The sequence below is a fragment of the Asterias amurensis genome, chromosome 6 (genome assembly GCF_032118995.1).
Source record: "Asterias amurensis chromosome 6, ASM3211899v1".
Classification (NCBI taxonomy): domain Eukaryota; kingdom Metazoa; phylum Echinodermata; class Asteroidea; order Forcipulatida; family Asteriidae; genus Asterias; species Asterias amurensis.
Genome location: NC_092653.1, coordinates 4,725,501 through 4,743,795, shown reverse-complemented (window position 1 = coordinate 4,743,795; position 18,295 = coordinate 4,725,501). Strand labels below are relative to the sequence as shown.

At 37.9% G+C, this 18,295-nt stretch overlaps 3 protein-coding genes across 4 annotated transcripts in view; 1 reads left to right on the top strand and 2 right to left on the bottom strand.

The window, feature by feature from the left end:
• LOC139938154 (uncharacterized) overlaps positions 1-18,295 on the bottom strand; it is a 313,018-nt gene that overhangs the window by 285,892 nt on the left and 8,831 nt on the right. The gene's annotated exons all lie outside the window — the stretch shown is intronic.
• On the top strand, positions 15-8,754 carry LOC139938277 (uncharacterized). 2 transcript variants are annotated; one of them, XM_071933691.1, is made up of 5 exons: positions 15-137; positions 1,944-2,680; positions 2,883-3,031; positions 3,522-3,646; positions 4,394-8,754. In XM_071933691.1, the coding sequence occupies exons 2-5, from the start codon at positions 1,990-1,992 to the stop codon at positions 4,473-4,475; spliced, it is 1,047 nt and encodes a 348-aa protein (XP_071789792.1). In that variant the 5' UTR covers positions 15-137; positions 1,944-1,989; the 3' UTR covers positions 4,476-8,754. The 2 variants fall into 2 exon arrangements, with proteins under 2 accessions (XP_071789792.1, XP_071789790.1); XM_071933689.1 differs by having other exon boundaries at positions 15-141.
• On the bottom strand, positions 9,251-18,234 carry LOC139938278 (BTB/POZ domain-containing adapter for CUL3-mediated RhoA degradation protein 3-like). The gene is made up of 5 exons (XM_071933692.1): positions 17,828-18,234; positions 16,317-16,576; positions 14,643-14,695; positions 13,201-13,402; positions 9,251-12,854 (listed from the first exon to the last, which is right to left on the bottom strand). Exons 1-5 carry the CDS (start codon positions 18,045-18,047, stop codon positions 12,678-12,680), a joined length of 912 nt encoding a protein of 303 aa, XP_071789793.1. The 5' UTR covers positions 18,048-18,234; the 3' UTR covers positions 9,251-12,677.

Sequence of the window (18,295 nt, the reverse complement as noted above, 5' to 3'; positions counted from 1 at the left end):
AAAAACAAAAATATAAACACATGATCATTTTTTGGAGGCGCCTCTTCTCTTCGTTCCTACTAAAAACGATGTGAAAACACGGTTGTATCCTTTGACTTTACCACAAATAATCGTGTTTAGAAGTGAAGTAAATTATCGTAAGTAAGTATGATAAGCTCTTAATTAAAAATTAACACCAAAACAATTCGAAAGATGATCGATAAAAAAATTTTTGCAGCTCTTTGATTTGATTTTGGTTGGTGAATAAGTGGGCGTGGTGGGCTACTTCTATCTAGAAACCTGGGACTTTTTAGTTTGACTTACTTTGGTTTACTTTGGTGTTGAGGGTTGGGAAAAGTTTCTTTATGGCGCCACCACTTTTTAATTCGATATGAAATAATATAGTATCTTATTTACCTCAGCTCAATGAGATATTTCTTTTTGTAAAAATTTGTGAAAAAGTGGTGGCGCGCATACGGAAACTTTTCCGAGGTGTTGAAGCTTCAGCTAATGTGCCCCGCTTTACTGCATTGGGTTCGCGTTGGTAAGGGCATTATTTCACAGGTGGTGCTTCCACTGATTTTTTCCCCATACAAAACAAAACCCTGTAAGTAATAATCTATTCTTACTACATGAATCTTAATAATATTTGGAATCAAAGAAGTGCAGAAACATATAAAAGAATCCCACAGGAATCTTATTTAAACCATACATACAGGATTCTAGATAGAGTGTATTATATATTCATAAATACCTCAGACAGTTTTGCTATTCCTATTGGTGGAGAGCGCGTCACGTGGGTGTGTATAAACCTTTGATAATGACCAGTGTTTATAACAAGCTGGCTTACGTGTGTCGGGCTCAAAGATTATCACGCGGAACGCAATTCATAGCTATAGTAACAGCGCCTAATCTAAGCGCGTGCGCGTAATCTAAGCGCGTGCGCGTACACACAACCCACGCGCATCAAACAGATTCTTCACAAAGTTTTTGAAAAAATATTTCAAACCTCGAATTATTAATTGTAAAAGTGTCTATAAATGTATTTTTTAATGCCTTTTAACAAAAAAGGCATTTATGAATGGGAATAAAAGGGTAGCTTCTAGTTCTTTCACGGCCGTTTAAAACACTGGTCATTACTGTTTTAGATGGTCGTGAACAAACTAGAAGCTACCCTTTTATTCCCTTAGTATAGGCATTGTTGGGCTGTTGGGGCTCTCTTTTATTATCGACCTTATCTTACAGTTACCATTTATGATAAGACTAATGATAAAAGTGAGCCATAAAAAACCAAACAAGGTGGGCTACTACTACACTACTACCTAGCCCTCTCAGTCAGAGTATAGTGTGGTAGGCTAGATACAGTAGCCCACTTTGTTGAGCTTTTTTTTATGGCTCGCTCTTATCATACTCTGTACTAACTAAATAAAGTCTCCCCGATTTCTAGTTTCTAGATTAGAAGTAGCCCACTTTTATAGTTTTAGAAGCTGGCCTTGGCTACTTGTTTTTTTAAGACCAATCAGTGTGAAAAGAGAGCCATTACTCTTATTACAGCCCAACAACACGAACAAGGTGGGACAATGTCCATACAGGGTTGGTACTAGCAGAGCCTTGCAAAACCATCGCAGGCAAAAACTTGGCCCTTTTAAAATTCAGAAAGATTTCTGTATCTTGCTATCTTTTAGCACCAAAAGGAACATCTCATTTGAGTAAATTAGTCACTAATTTATTTCATAAGGAATGAAAAAGGAAAAAACCTTTTAAAAGATTCCTCTAAATCAGAGGATACCAATTTATTTCAGTGGATACAAAGAAAGAACAGTTTATGTCTTGGCAGGGACTTTGTCACGCTACGGGGTAATCCTTTTTCAACTTTTGGCCAATGAACTAAAAAAACAAAATCAAGTGTGTGCTATTTATTTTGACTTGAATCTAACATTTAGTTATTTTTCCTATCCATGCAGGGAGTTTTAGAAGTCTTCTACACTCGTCAAGAAAAAACACCCATTGATGAGTGTAACAAGACTTTGCCGCAGCCTCCATCAAAGTAACTTTCGTCCTTTCCTCTCAGATGCCAAGTCCATCAATCTCATCTCAAAGATGGTCTTCGCCTCGCTGCACAACTCAAATCCATCAGATGGCTCTGATCTTCCCGACGGGGACGTCCACGTTCCTCTTGACTCCATTTTGAATCTTCGGAGGATCGACGCCCACGGGAAGCTGTATCGCTCAGCCAAACAGGACAAGGCGTCCCCGGAAGACATTAAACATCTTCAAAGTCTTGGTATACGAACCCACTTAGACCTTCGCAGCAAAACAGAGTACCTTCGTGAAAGCACCCCGAAAGCTATCGACCATATTGTCGGTGTTCTCATTCCAAAATCCCTCCCAGACCCCAAGGTCAAACCGTACCCAATCGATATTCCGATGAAAGGTCTCAAGAAGAAGATCGTTGACGTGAAAGATTTATCGCAACGACGGTATCTCATCGATTTCTTCTCGTTTGAATTGGCCATGAAAACCTTTAACTCGGCTCCGCTATACAAACGGCTGCTTGCCCTCTGTGTGTTGGTGTTCGACATCATCATGGGGAATAACTTCAAGCACTTTGTGAGAATGTTCAAGGATACCATTAATGACCACGGTCTTTCTGGACAGTACATTGACATGCTGGAGTTCGGAGGCAAGCAGTTATGCTTTGGTAAGTTAATAATAATAATAACTAGTTCTTCTTACTTATCTGAATAAATTCAATCAATCAATTCAATCAATCAATCATATCATATCCACAGTTACCGTCTCAATGCTCTTTACATTAGTGCCCTGGTCATTGGGCCAATAATCCCAACAAACAATAAGCTTTTTCCTCCATGATAGTTCCATTCTTTTCCCTTCTCATCCAGTTCTGAGGACGGTGTCCAATCCAGATAATCTGCCAGCGTTAGTCTCCTGCGCTCACGGAAAAGATCGCACTGGAATCGTAACAGCCATGATACTAAGCATTCTTGGAAAATCAGATGAGTACATAGCAGAGGAATATGCGATGTCAGAGGTCAGTAGCTCATGAATATGCATAATTGGGAGTGACTTTTATAAAAGTCTCCTGAGGCTCAGTTCATATAAATAGGCATGCAACACCAATTCTGATTGGTTGATTTGCTCATGTTTTTAAGTCCTTTTGTCCTTTTGCATAATTTAAAATTGAGAGAGTATACTGAATGAAAAAAGGGTTTAAAGTCGAGTTGTTTATTGAAAATACAATGGTACATGTTGTTTCAAAGATAGTTTTAACCCTTTCTTGATGTTATTTATCAAGAAGGAAGTTCCTAAGTTTTTGCATTAATTGATAATTTTTTTTTCTTCAAATTTCACCCCTGTTGACCTGTTTTGGCATGTTTCTCCATACTGGTATTTTCCATCACAATGTGATAATGTGTCTTCATTGAAAATTGATCTAGATTTCTGCCTTAGAACTTTTTTTCTGATGAAGTGCGTATTACAAGTGCTGATTTATTGTTCTTATTATTTATACCACACGGCAGGAAGGACTTAAACCAATACGGTCGTCTGTGCGAGATGATATAGTTTTACAGTTCAGGTTTGATGAGTCGTTTGCCACAGCAAAGAAAGAAACAATGTTGAAAGTACTGGAGTACCTTCGGGATAGGTATACATTCAATTCATATAATGATTAACTATGATTCACTTTGATTGACTTTAGTTGACTATTATTGACTGTATACCTTTATCACGCTGTCACCATCTTGGTCATGTTCCTTGTTTCCATAACAGTAATGAATGCTAACATTCATTGCGCAAACATGGCACCAGACTATTATTTTGCCAGCGTCAGTTTGGTTACAATGAGTTGGGAATGGAGTAAAATCAAGCCGCACCGTGATAAAGGTCTGTGATAAAGTTCTGTGATATTGACATGATTGCCTAATTGTTGTATACACTGTAGGCTCGAATTTGGGAACATTTATTTCTTCTGTTTTATGAGTGATACTCAGCAGAATTGAAATATATTTTTTGAAAATTTAAACTCAACAGTTGAACATCATTCTTTTGAGACAAAGATGTTGAATTGAAAACAAACAAAAAACACCGGACTTGTCCTGTCTTGACTTCAGTGGCCCAACTCTGAAATAACTGGCCTATGCCTCAGGCGGATGGTCCAGTGTAAAATTTGAGCCCTGGTTATATATCCAACCCTACCAAACTGGTACACTGGAGGTTTATGAAAACACTAGGCCCCTATGTTTTAAAAGGTCGCAATTCTTTTCACATTTTTCTTTCTTCAACATTTTTACCAGATAAGGATGTAAAATGTTGGAGAAGAAAACAATTTTTTAACACAAGGGAATCAAATTAAAACCTGTCATAAATAAGTTTACTTTTTTCACTTTTTCAGGTATGGATCTATAGAGAATTTCCTGGAATCCCTCGGCTTCGGCAAAGAGGAACAAGAAAGACTGCGACAGGTTTTGTCATAATGGTCTTGATTTTGATCATGAGCACCAAGGCCAGTCTATTTTGTTATATAAGATTAAGGCCGTGTCCGAAACGGCGACTTCGGCTACAGCTACAGCTAGATCAGTGCGTCTGCTTCTCAACACTGGCTGACGCATTGATCTAGCCGTAGCTGTAGCCTTAGTCGCTGTTTCGGGCACGGCCTAGTTATAATTCTTGGTAGTCTTTCGGGTAGTATATGGATACAAGACTTTGGGTATGGCTTTAGATGCTGGGTTCAAAATGTTGACACAGATCAGAGCCCAATTTCAGGGCTCTGCTTATCTTAACAAAAGAATCTACGGGAATCTACGGGAATTTTGTGGGGTGTCATGGCCGAGCGGATAAGAGCACCGAATTCAAGCTCTGCTGCTTCTGTTCAGCAGAGTGTGGGTTCGAATCCCAGTCGTGACACTTGTGTCTCTGAGCAAGACACTTAACTATAATTGCTTCTCTCCACCCAGGGGTAAATGGGTACCTGTGAGGGCAGAGATGGTTCTTGTGGTTGATTTAGCCGAGTAGCGCATATTAATGTTGCACAGGTTGCATACTCCCTACCAGGGAGCTGAGATGGTTTAAGGAGTGATTTAAGGCCCAGTGACCAGGGGTAATAATGTGAAGCGCTTTGGGACGCCCTCCGGGTGTGAAAAGCGCTATATAAAAACGGGTTATTATTATTATTCCTTGTTTACGTCAAGCCTATTTCATAGGTACGCAAGGTTTTTTTTGCTTGTGCAAGTGCGTACTTCACCTTATAGGCATTCTTGCTTACACAGCTTGCCCAGAAATTCAGCGCTTACCCTGTAAGCGGAGAATGGTGATTGTAAGCGCAGAATTGAGCTGTAAGCAGAGCAATGAAAATAGGCCAATGGTGCTACTAAGCCATCCTGCTCTTGCTCTGTTAGCATCACCATGATATATGGCTATGAAGTTGAAGCCAAAGAGAGTGTGTATTCTATTCCTTTAAAACGTAACATCCATTTTTTTGTGCTATGGTTTTAATGGGCTAACAGACATTAATGATTGATTTTACTTTTAAACAAGCAGCTTGTATTAAAGAAGATATTGTGATACCAAAGATTTCACTATTTCCAAAGTAAATTACTCTACTTAATAGTATCAAACTTGTCTCGCCCATTAGTGGCATATAGGTTCATTTCTGCTGCCAGCCCTCTTTGGCAAAACATGGTCTCTATTGGTGAAGCCTAATGCAAATTAGATTTCTGTGTGTTTATTGGTGTTTCAAAGGCACACTTAGCATTTGGTTTTTAGGCGCAGCGGTAGAATCAACTTAACTCTTTAAGAGATTATTCCCATGGGGTTGCCCCAAACATAGCTAATCTTCTTTCCACCGAGCAGAGGTTCAACTCTGTTTCTTTACTGTGTAACTCTTAGTTGCTCCTTTATTGTTCTCGTAGCGCCCTCATATGTCAACGTTGCAGCTCATAAGTTAGTGTCTTTCTGTCTCCCTCACCATGTCTTATTATCTTTAAAAAAAATTCTTTTAAACGTTTTTGAACATTCTTTTTAAAAATCTCCTTTGTGACATATTTCCAAGTGTCAAGTTTTACTTCCAGGTAGCCGTTTTAAACAGTTGGTACCTTGGGAGAATGTGTTGAGGGTCTGTGAGGTACTCGAGCAGTGACGTGGCTAGGATTAAAAATAAACCACTGTACTTAAAGGGTCTATGTAACTTTTGTAGGACAAAAAACACAATGTCCACAGATTTACAGTAAACTTGCACAGTTTGAAGATAATGATAGTAGAAAGCTTCCCTAAAAATACTACGTGCTGAGGTGCTGTAGTTTTGGGGAAATGAGTAAAACAATGTCATGAAAATAATTTTCGTCTCATGAGACGAAAATTATTTTAATCATATACAAACGTATTTCCATGACATTGTTTTACTCATTTCTCAAAAACTACAGCCCCTCAGTATGTAAGATTTGAAGGGAAGCTTTCCACTATCATTATCTTCAAACCCTGTAAGTTTAATGTAAATCTATGGACATTTTTAAAAAGTATAAATTTAATATTAGAAACCTGCTTTGATATGTGGTGTCATGGCCGAGCGAATAAGAGCACCGAACTCAAGCTCTGGTGTTTCTGTTCAGCAGAGTGTGGGTTCAAATCCCGGTCATAACACTGAGCAAGACACTTTACTTAAATTGCTTCACTCCACCCAGGGGTAAATGGGTAGAGCTGGTTCTTGTGTTTGGTTTAGCTTTAGCGCGTTACATATTTGGCGGCACAGGCTGTATACTCCCCAGGGAGCTGAGATGGTTTAAGGAATGAAATCGCCCAGTGATCAGGGTAATAATGTTGGAAGCACTTTTAGACATGGTGTATAAAGCGCTACATAAAAACCGATTATTAGCAGTATTATTATTATTATTATTATTATTATTATTATTATTATTATTATTATTTTTATTATTATTATTATTATTATTATTATTATTATTATTATTATTATTATTATGTGAGCGTTAATTTAAAAAAAAACTGTCTTGATTTTTGTATGACAAATTTATAACAAAATTTAAATGGTAGTGATGTACTTATATCAAGTAAGTGTATTTTTAATAATGAAAACAGATTTGAAGATATGATTATTTACTTAATACCCCAAAAGTGAATTTTGTAACTTAGAGTTAAAAATCAAGTTAAAAATGATAAAAAGTGGTGAAATTGTATTTTTAAAATATAAACAAACTTTTATATAGTTTAATGGATGTGACCAGTATCTTGTCAAAAATACTCAAATGATGTTTAGACTATTAATAATCGTGTATTTGACCAAAACAATAAATAACTTGAGATTATTATAGCGCATAATAATTAATACTTAATTCCCTATGTGCAACTTTTTTACTATGAAATGATTTTAATAATAGTTGTATGATAACCAGCATTAAATTAATCATACCTTATGTGGTTTGTTTTCAGAAAATATCTTGTTTAAATTAATTTTTACTCCCAAAATGTTGTTGATGACGGCAGATGTTTTTGACTCCACACTAACGTTACTTTTGCTAACAAAACCTGTATGTGAGACAAACATTCCACAACTAGCTCTCACACAATCACTTCATCGTCACGCCAGATAGTAGTCAGTTTATGTGAGTAAACATAACACTTGGCCATGTATGCACGACTGCACATGTATGTTCGTTAGTCACATTGTCTAAAAAACTCGTCACACGAGAGCAATTAAGCAAGAGTCCCTTGCTAAATTGTAGCATGGTTGTGAAATTTTACTAAATGTACAATGTGTGAAAGAAAAAGAAATCTACTGTCCAAGTTCTCTTGCAAAATCTTGTCAAACATTGCTACATATTTTACAACCATGCTAAAATTAAGCAATGGACCCGGCGTCTTACTTCACGAAAGCGAGATGTCGTTTTTGTTTTTTTTGTTTTTTAATGTTAAGTAGGACTTGAAACTTTGCATGGTGGAGATAAGATATAGAAGAGTTTGCGGTAACACCATGTAATAACAATCTCTAAATGAGTTGGGGTGGTTCTGAAAAGAACCGTTGGGTTAACTCGACGTTTCGATCAGTATGCTCTGATCGTCTTCTGGAGAATGCATTATTTTGTTCTCTGATTTTTATCATCATTGATATTAGGCAAATTTATGTACAATTTAATCGGTCATTCACTCTACCTGTATTTTCGAAAAAACTACAAAAACTACTACTCAAATGCATATTCCTTATAACCCTATAATTCATGACTTTAATAGTACGAGTCCATTTAATGATGACTCGCCTTTGTGTTGTTTGTAGGCCTACACCTATCGTCTGATCATGTTGTCCCTTGTCTTCGTCTTTGTTTGTGTTCCTTGGTATCATGTTTGTCTGTCAATAGGTTAGGGCACAAAAGCATTTTGCTTAACCTTACACCTAAATGTTGTCTTTAAATTACTACTTGTTTATTTTTTTGAAGTATTGTGTACCTAATCATACCTCATACTATATTGCTTGTTTTAATTTTAACATAAATGTACGCTATTGTATTATTGTTTGGTATGACAGCATTGAAATAAATGTACTGAATATATATATTCAATTGCTGTCGTGTAAATAGGTCTTTTGAGTCGGGTACTGAGCTTCTATGTTTAGCATCAGTGCAGAGTGCATCCATCACCATTATACATGTAGTAAGTAAAAAAAAAAACTTTTAAACAATTTTTTTTGCAAATTTGCTCCAAACAAGACTAAATTAAAGCTAATTTTTACTAAAGTTGCATGGGCTGGTTCTTGATAATTTACCTCGACTTCGTCTCGGTAAAATTATCAAGAACCAGGCCTCGTTGGGATTAAACCACTAGTTGAAACCTCTCCACCAAACGTTGATTCCCTTAATTGAATTGAATTGAAAATGCTGGATCCTATGTAAAGCTTAATGACTGTAAAACTAGTGCAGTCCTCGGTCGAAAAGAGCCAAACAAAACCTTAACACAACATAACAATAAATACTTCAAGGTCACAAAGTTTCTTTTCTTGAAAAATGTATCCATTTATTGTTTCCATACAATATTTTACATGAATATACATGCAGTTCTGCACACTCGGTGCTCTCATAAAAATAAATTAAGACAAATTTGACTCTCGAGTGAAACGGTTGGAAATTCAGAAAAAGTAAACACAAAACCATTACAGTTCACAAAGATTGAACAACCATAATGTTATGTACAACAACATAAGCATACAATCGCAAGCCCTTGCAACTTTAGTAAAAATTAGCCCCCCCCCCCCCACCCCAAGGCATTTGAGAAAGCAAAACACAATGACCCTGCCTAAATTAGCCGCTCCGGCATGGTATTTAGCTTTTAGAAAAAAAGTTGGAAAACTGTATTTAGTACGAGGGCTGTTCTACATGTACAAGCTTTTTTTCAGGCTATTTTTCTTCCTACTTAAAAATTTGTAAATCTGTACATTTTTTACCCTGGTACGCCTATTGACCCAACTCAACCAATGTCCTCGTCCTGAACAAATGTTTTGGTAGTGCAATTTTGGGAGTCAGTTTCAAATATGTTTACTGTGCATTTTGCATTTTTAAGCAACACGTCTGCAGTTTGATCCTTACCATACCTTTACATGTAATTTGACTCCCAAAATGGCACATCATGGCCAGACCGAAGCCTCTTGCTGTGTCAGTATACAGGGTAGATATAGTGGTTCTTTCTCTACAAATGGATTGCACATAGTGTAATCGACCGCCGTATTTGTTGAAAAACAATGAAAAAAGTACGCTGTGCACAACTGCCGGCCACTGATAGCCTTTCACGCGTGCACATTTCATCAAGAATAGTGGTCAATGAAGTCATGTGCAATCCATCTATAGATAAACTCAGTGTATAATGATAATAATAAATAATTAATAATTACACAGCATTTGTAAAGGTGCTCTGAATCTGATTTAAAACCATTCACAGGCGCCGGTCAGGATGGAAAACGGGAATTCTCAAGTGGTAGGAAAAGCAAGTGTGCACAGGGGCCCAATTTCATAGAACTGCTGAAGCAAAAAATTTGCTTCAAAGCTAAACAAATCCTTGCTTAATATAATTAGTTTACCGGCCAAGACTCCAGTCAATTGTTATGCCAAGTAAACAGCAGCTAAATACTAGTCACAAGCAATGTATAAAACATGGGATTTTGGCCAATAACTTGGTCAAATAAGCAAGCTTTTTTCAAATTTTGTGCTTAAGCAGCTCTATGAAATTGGCCCCTGGTGTGTCTTCAGTTGTACTCAATAAGATTATCCTTATGGTTGTTCCCAGGGTCAAATAACAAGCCTGAGTTATGTAGGAGTTCAATGATATTATTATATGGTGAAATGTCAGGAGAGATGAATTTGAATTGTTGTACAGAAAAAATAAAACTAACATTGGAGTGTGGACAAGTGGTTCAGGATCATTAAAAAAACTCAAACCCTCTTCAAAAACATCTCTGCACCTGTCATGTGTCATCTCTTGTTGTTTTTCCTCCGATACTTGGCAAAGCAGCCCAACAAACAACAACTTGTTTATGCGTAGACAACCACACCAAGGGCATTCACTCCTAGTGACTTCCTGGAGCTTACTGAGGCAAAATTAAACACTTCCACTTTCAACTACGGCATAAGCGACCATTAAGTGGAGCATGACAGAGCTGATTAAGGCAATCTGACAATAGTTTGACAATGGAAGAATTTTAGAGTTGGAGTTTTATTAGAAATGTTGGATATTTTTCTAGCTTGTTTGTGTTATCCTCGACAATTCCACATACATGTACAGGATTGGGCCCAATTTCATAGAGTTATTTGAGCACATTGAAGCACAACAAATTTATGCTACCCGAATAAGGTTACCAGCCAAACTACCATGTCACATGTACAGTACACGAGTGGTATTCTGCTCATTTCTGCTAAGCAGAAAGCTGTTGAGCTTTACAAGCAGCTGTAAGAAATTAGGCCCTGATACTTCAAGGAGGCAACAGGGGCAATTGCATCCATGCCCCTACTCACTGCCTTGGTGCCCCTTTGAAATATTCAAGTAGAAATTGACATTTTTCTCATAGATGAGCCCTTCACCAAGTAAACACTACCTTGCACTTACACCAGTGAAATAGCAGGCTTGTATGTAAATGTATTTCCTATCAAAGATCAACGGAGTAGCCATTTTGTTTTACTTGCATACAAATCATAGAGTTATATATAAGAACTAGAGGGCGCACTGGCTTATATACGCGCCCCGGCGGCCATTTTCTAAACTAAACAAACAGGCATTGCTTAGCGTGTGTTTGTGCGGCCATTTTGTAAGTTGACAAAACAGGATCGCGTCAACGTTCAATAAACACAAACTCCAACGTGAACTTCATATTCAACGTGCGTGCAGAAAGGTGCGCGTGCTTCCTCGTGGTCCCGTTGCGTTTGTGCAAGAAGCATCACCAGTGCGCCCTCTAGTTCTTATAACTCTATGATACAAATCCATGCCTCAAACTGAGGCTAAAATATAGTCTGGCCCAAATTTGATTAACAACACTGTAAACATTAACGAACAGAGGGAAGTTGTAAGTTATGTCAGGACTTGGGATGTCATTTTTCTTCTTCAGTGTTATGGCAACATTACCCCTTCAAAACGAATTGATTAGTTTTAATCCTTAGAGATTACTGGTTTACATTCCTTCAGAATTGATCCTACAGACAAAATCTTTCCATCATGGGTGTTTGCCCTGGTTTTGGCCTTGGCGCCCCTTCAACAGATTCCCACAGACTTTAAGTGTGTTTCATACGAAAGTGCCAAATGAAAACTATGAAAATTTTCTTGCCCTCTCAAAAGGAGGAAATTCTAGTCCACTTTCAAGCTGATAGATTACACTTCTAGATTACCAATGCAGTGCATTGTAACAAAAATCTCACATCAACCCGGCACCATGAAAAAAAATCTTAAACTTTTTCGTTGTTTTACATTCTGTGACTTAAAGTAGGAGAAAATTATGATACTGCATTGTGGACTTCGATATAAATTCCAACATGGAATAATATAAAGATGGCCTCTGCCAGAATAAAAAAGTCCGGCCATTAAATTGTTTCTCGCATATAAAGAGGTACACAAACCTATAAACTACACTGTTAATGATTTGTAACCTACTGTTGCCTTTTTTCGGAGGCAAACTTTAATGTTGATGCAATATCCACTGATATTCTACCAATATGCACTGTACCTTTATGAAAATGACGTGACCCCACAACTGAAAAAATTGTCGCCATGTTTTCTATCTATGTTTTGGGTCTATACTTACATAAGAAAACAGCTCCCATCCAACGTCGGTGTCGAGTATAAAATATAAAAAGCATTGCCGTACAAAGCATCATCTCAATACAACATTAAGAATACAATGTGTAATTAGTTTGGAATTTATGTAGGAACTGTATCCTCAAGAACATTCCCACGGCCCAATTTCATAGAGCTGCTTAAGCAAATAAAGTTAGCTAAGCACGACAAAATTATGCTTACCAGAATAAAATTACCAGCTAAACTACCATGTCACATGTACAATTTGTGACTGGTATCCTGCTCATTTCTGCTTAGCAGATAACTACTACACAAGATTTTCTACTCAAGTAGCACCATGAAATTGGGCCCAGATCAGAAACAGCTCACTCTTTTTCTGAATTGTTCTGGCAGCCGAGCCCTCCTCATGTCTTCCGGACTCTATGGTCATCCTCTTCGTCGCTGTGGCAGGCTGCTGCAGCTGCGAAGGATCCCAGCTTGGTGCCGATGTTGTGCAGTGCCTCGGCGTCTTGGCTATCCAGTCTCTCGTACAGTAGAATGTTTAACGTCTCCTCTAAGATACGAGCCTCTGGAAACTCAACCTGTTGAAGAAATGAATGAGAAATGCATCAGGGATTGTTAAGATGATCGGCAAAACATCTACTACACACCAATCTTGCAAAAGCAAATCTCTCTCATACAAACATTGGTTTAACGTTTATGATTACCATTTGTTTAAATCTAGCAAATGTGATTCGATAACAAGACGACAATACTTATTCTAGTCATTGTGAAATCAGTGGAGAAAGCCATCTTCATTTTAAAATCTTGTGTGTATCAAACCGGGTCCACATAGGTGAAAGACAGGGACAGAAACCACTGAGCCAAACTGACCCCTCTTGAGCTTTGACAGTCTACATGACCCCACTTGCCCTTTGACCCACTCACCTTTGTCTGTTTCTTCTCACTGGTATACATGATGGAGGTGCAGCTGATCTCTCCGACCTTTCTTGAGTGTCCGTAGAATGACCAACAGCAAATCTCCTCGTTGCCGCCGATAACGTCCTTGACGAAGATGACGCGCCCGTTGAAACGTACAGACAGCTTGTCGAACATCTCAATGTTTTTTAGTATGTTGTCGTCAGAGTTGCTGTAGAAATGGAACAGTTAAAAAATACATTAATTAAAACTAGGAATAACAATTTTTACATGATAACGTTTAAGACTACTCCTCACTCTGTGGTTAAGAAAAATGTTTTGAAAAATGTACCATGTTAGTTTCCCTCCATGGCTTGAACTTGAGGGTAAAGTACCACAAGACCACAGGACTTTAAACTAAAAAATTTGTACAGTACAATAATGTACATGTATGTTAGAAGACCCGGCGTCGATTTCACCAAACTCATCCTAACTTAGGATTAATCTTAGTACTTAGGACGAGTTAAGTTCCCGTTCCGAAGACGTAGGATGCATTGAACCCGTCCTAAGTTAGGACGGGTTACTCGTCCTAACTTGAGATAGGATTAATCCTAGCATTTTGTGAAATCGACGGCAGAATCTTAACTTTCCACAAAGTGTAAAATTGAAACTGTTTTTATCTGAATATTAATTTTTGGGTTTTACCCATATACACCGATGTGTGTAGCACTGTATACTCAGTACTTTCCTGAGTCCTGTGAAAAAAATCACAGGCATTTTACTCGGGTGGGATTTTTTTCACAGGACTCGGGAAAGTACTGAGTGTACAGTGCTACACACATCGGTGTATATGGGTAAGAACCAAAAATTAATATTCTTTATCCCCGATGCAAATTTAACATCTACTAAATGTTTTTATCTGGTTTATTTTTGTAAAAAGATTTTACACAGTACGACAGGCCACAGTTAGATATTATTATTCAAATGAAAAACAACAATGCCTTATGTATTTTCTAATTCCTTTTCCTCATAGATTAAAATAATAACACTATCACCTAAAGTTTCTACTTAGTTTACATTGAACATTTCCAAAGGCAGTTTTACTTGTCATTGTTTATTTTCCCCAAGTTCCGCATTTGACATCTATTATATCGTTGCGGTACCCGCTGCCAAAACATAGGATTCTAACTGTCTCTAGCTACCGGGCAGTCTCGGTAGTACAGTTGGTAAGACACTGCTCTAGAATTGCAAGGGTCCCGGGTTCGAATCCCACCCAAGTTATATGCCTGTGAAATGTTTTCACAGGACTCGGGAAAGTACTGAGTGTACAGTGCTAACATATGGGTAAAAACCCCGATGCAAATTTAACATCTATTACAAATGACATGGACAGGATTTCAACCCACACTCTGATGAATCAGCTACTTAGAAACAACAACCCTTTAAAAGAAAAACGAGAACAGTTAACTCACCTTGTGTAAGAATACTTGTTGTTTTGTCTATTGTACAGGAGTTTTACGATGGGCTGATAATACAAGGAAGTGAAACAAAATTATAAAACTGATTCTGTGGTCATGATTGAATATTAGATACTGAAACAAAAAATGTAATTACAGTGTACCTACAATCCCGGCCCCCCCCCTTTCCATTCAATGTTGCCTCGTATTTAAGGCACTGGACACCTTTGGTAATTGTCAAAGACCAATATCTCAGCACATGTATAAAATAACAAATTTGTGAACATTTGGACTTGATCGGTCATCGAAGTTGCCAGAGAATAATGAAAGAAAAAAATAGCTTTGTTGTAGAAATTGTCCAGATACCTAAAGAGGGCTTCGAGCCTGAAGTCTTTTAAAATATTTGAGTGAGAAATCTGCGTTTCCAGCTGGGTTTATTGCGCGTTCTGCGCTCCAGTTAAAGATGCTATGTCAGATTTTTGGCCCAAAACATTAAAAAATAGATTTTTTTGAGTGAATGGTATTTCAAAGAGTATCACCCGCTCTAACAAAAAAAAAAATTAACTTTTACTTTTAATGGTCAGGAACCATGACAAAAATTTAAAACGTCTCTTATAAAACACATAAGAATTGGTCACGTGATATATTGTCGGGATCTCGACAAAAACTAATTTTGAGCACTTTATTTCACTGCTACTACTAATTTTTCGAGCAATGGTTCAAATGAAAGCTTGTAACTTTCTCGACCCCAATCAAAATACCTATCGGATTTTAAATCAAAATTTTGGGATCAAATCGGCCAAAAATCTGACATAGCATCTTTAACTACAGTGAGCAGGAGATTGGTGGAACAGGGGAGGGTATGTTTATTATCACGCTGCCCCAGCATTATGGCCGGGATTGTACTTTCTCCATCTCTCAATCTTGTTGAAAGCTGTGGAAAAGAATTGTTGATGTTCTAGCTGGCCTGGCACTTCTTTCTTGTAAGGGCATTCAGGACAAGGCAGATTTGTCCATATTATAGAGCATCTCAATAAGGGGAAATGAACATTTCTACTGGATCACTTCAAGGGGCAGCGAGGCAATGTCCAGTGGTTAAGGAGGCAATTGTCTCTGTTGCCTTGAATGACATTGCTTCATTCTTGTACCGAGGACAAGGCAGTTTGTCATTGATCAAAGGGCACCTCCGTGAAGGAAATTGTAAGTTTCTAATGGTTAGATAATCTCAAGGGGCACCAAGGCAACGACCAGGGAGCTTGGAGGCAATTTCCTCCGTTGCCTTGAATGACATTGCTTCATTCTTGTACTGAGGACAAGGCAGTTTGTCATTGATCAAAGGGCACCTCCATGAAGGAAATGTAAGTTTGTAATGGTTAGAGATAATCTCAAGGGGCACCAAGGCAACGATCAGGGAGATTGGAGGCAATTTCCTCTGTTGCAGGCCTGATAATTCTTGGAGGCAATGAAGGTGATTCCCTCCATGTCCCTTGGTCATTGCCTTGGTGCCATTGAAATGCTCCAGGAATTTTTTTTACAATTTCCTCATCGGGTGTCATTTACCAAGAAGAAAATGCCTTGGTGCCCTCGCCCTTTCAAAAATGAAGCACACAGGCCTGCTAATGGCTCCTTGAAACATCAGGCCACCAACAATAATTACAACAGAAATAATTTGTGTGTGTACAAACTCACCTTAGAGGAACTGCTTATAAGCAACTGCGCCTCTCTCTGTGAGGTTATAACAGGAATGCGACAAACTGGAAAATATTCATCTTGCTTCTTCTTTAGCACCTTCTGACACTGGTCTACGAGTCCTTGTATCAAATAATACTTGGCTTCATTGTGAAGCTCTTCAATTTCACTCTGTAACTCTGGCAACGGTATCTGGCCATCCCTGAGGTAGTTGAGAATTATGTTGAAGTGCTTACCACATCTATCTATGAGGATCCAGCCTGAAAAATTAAGGGGGAAATTACTTTTTATTTTTGCAGTTTTAGTATAAATAATAATACCAGAGTATTATATAGCGCCCGTACTACCAATAAGTCAACATTTAAGACAGATTTTGAGATAATTTTTGATTTTTGGTTATCTCTGAGACTACTCTCAGTAATATTATTTATTTAGGTCAAAGCACATGCTTCATTATAGGTACCCATTACTTACAAGCTGTGCTTTTTTATGGGTTCCTCTACAGTTTCACTCCCTGTTTACATAATACAGTATTGTATTTGACTGTTATACATGTGAATACTGTGGAAAAATAAATGAACTGAACTGAACTGAACCGACTTGTAGCACCTTATAATAATAAAGGTTTACAAGATGCTGCCGCACACACTGCACGAAACGCTGTTCATGTAGATTCCAATAAACACACAAGATAAAATACAACTGTGATAACGTCATCAATGAGTTGGTAATGACTGTTACAATAACAAAACTACCCAATAGTTTATCTTCTCCAGTTGCGATAATCGGATTACCCTCCATCCTCCCAATGGTCTGCGATCGCCGTCTGGAGGATTACAGTTATCACAACTATATCTTCCCTCTAAATACATCATCTGTAGTGTTAGTGTTGTGTTTCACTAAAATTTAGCTAAACATGGGCCTTAAATAGAAGCTATGACACATAAATACATAGGGGAAATGGTAAGAAATTGTAATTAACTGGTCTGGAATATATTATATAGAGTTGAGAAACAGAACATGAAAATGGTTTAGCTTTAAAGGTAATTTACAAGACAATCTACGTACACTTTACAAAACAAAATTTAGAGTCATTCCCTGTACTAGTAGCGATAACATAACCCTCCTGCCGACAGCGGAGTCGGTGTAATTGCAATAATCGAAACTCTCCATCCTCCTGACAGTCGGAGGGGGAGGGTTATGATTGTTGCAAATACACTGACTGGGTTGACTTGAGCATGTCATTATTGGGTTTTTGTATTTTATAATTAGTCTTTCTTTTTAAACCTCCATATTTAATTTACAAATCAATGGAGGTAAACACTATTTTTGTTACTGCACAAACAAAAATGTGTTAATGTCATTATCAATATAAATAATAATCTCCATTTTTTGATGTGCGGCTTTTTGTGTGGTGGGGGAAGTAAAAATAGATACTTCTTATTTTAATATTTATAAATATAATTTAAATAAGTGATTATTCTCTCTTTATTTTCTTTCTCTAAACCTACCTTCTGAATCAGTAAGCACTTCCATCCGTCCACTAAACATTGCCCTAAGCATGTTGTCTTGTTTTGTGAGTGTGTCGATGGTCGTGTAAAACAGCGCACCACCGACATTCAGCTTGACGTACTTGCTGGGCGAGCCTCGTATTTTCACCGCCGAGGTTGGCCCGCTCGCCGCGGCAGACGCCCGGGTACTTGTCCCAGTCGTACCCGCTTCCCCGGACATAACGTCGGAATCAATGGTTGTTGTGGGGATCTATGATATCTAAACTCTGGATTGGTGTGAACTATTTCACGTAGAATAGCTCAAGATTGCTTTTAAAACAGCAAACTCAGGCGAGATTTCCACTAACCCTGTCTGCACACTCCGTCGTTTGTATGTGTGTGTACGACGACGCGCTGTACTATATCTACATCATGTACATGTCAAACACTACCGGTGATTTGCACTGTACACCCCATGTACATGCACCA

Bases quoted from the DNA above. Each gene is read 5' to 3' on its own strand.
- LOC139938277 (XM_071933691.1), top strand. From the start codon at position 1,990: ATGAGTGTAACAAGACTTTGCCGCAGCCTCCATCAAAGTAACTTTCGT. The intron at 2,681-2,882 runs GTAAGTTAATAA...CTTCTCATCCAG, and splicing joins AGGCAAGCAGTTATGCTTTG to TTCTGAGGACGGTGTCCAAT. The intron at 3,032-3,521 runs GTCAGTAGCTCA...ACCACACGGCAG, and splicing joins AGGAATATGCGATGTCAGAG to GAAGGACTTAAACCAATACG.
- LOC139938278 (XM_071933692.1), bottom strand. From the start codon at position 18,047: ATGTCCGGGGAAGCGGGTACGACTGGGACAAGTACCCGGGCGTCTGCC. The intron at 14,696-16,316 runs GTGAGTTTGTAC...TTGTATTATCAG, and splicing joins TTATAAGCAGTTCCTCTAAG to CCCATCGTAAAACTCCTGTA. The intron at 13,403-14,642 runs GTGAGTTAACTG...CCATTTCTACAG, and splicing joins AACAAGTATTCTTACACAAG to CAACTCTGACGACAACATAC.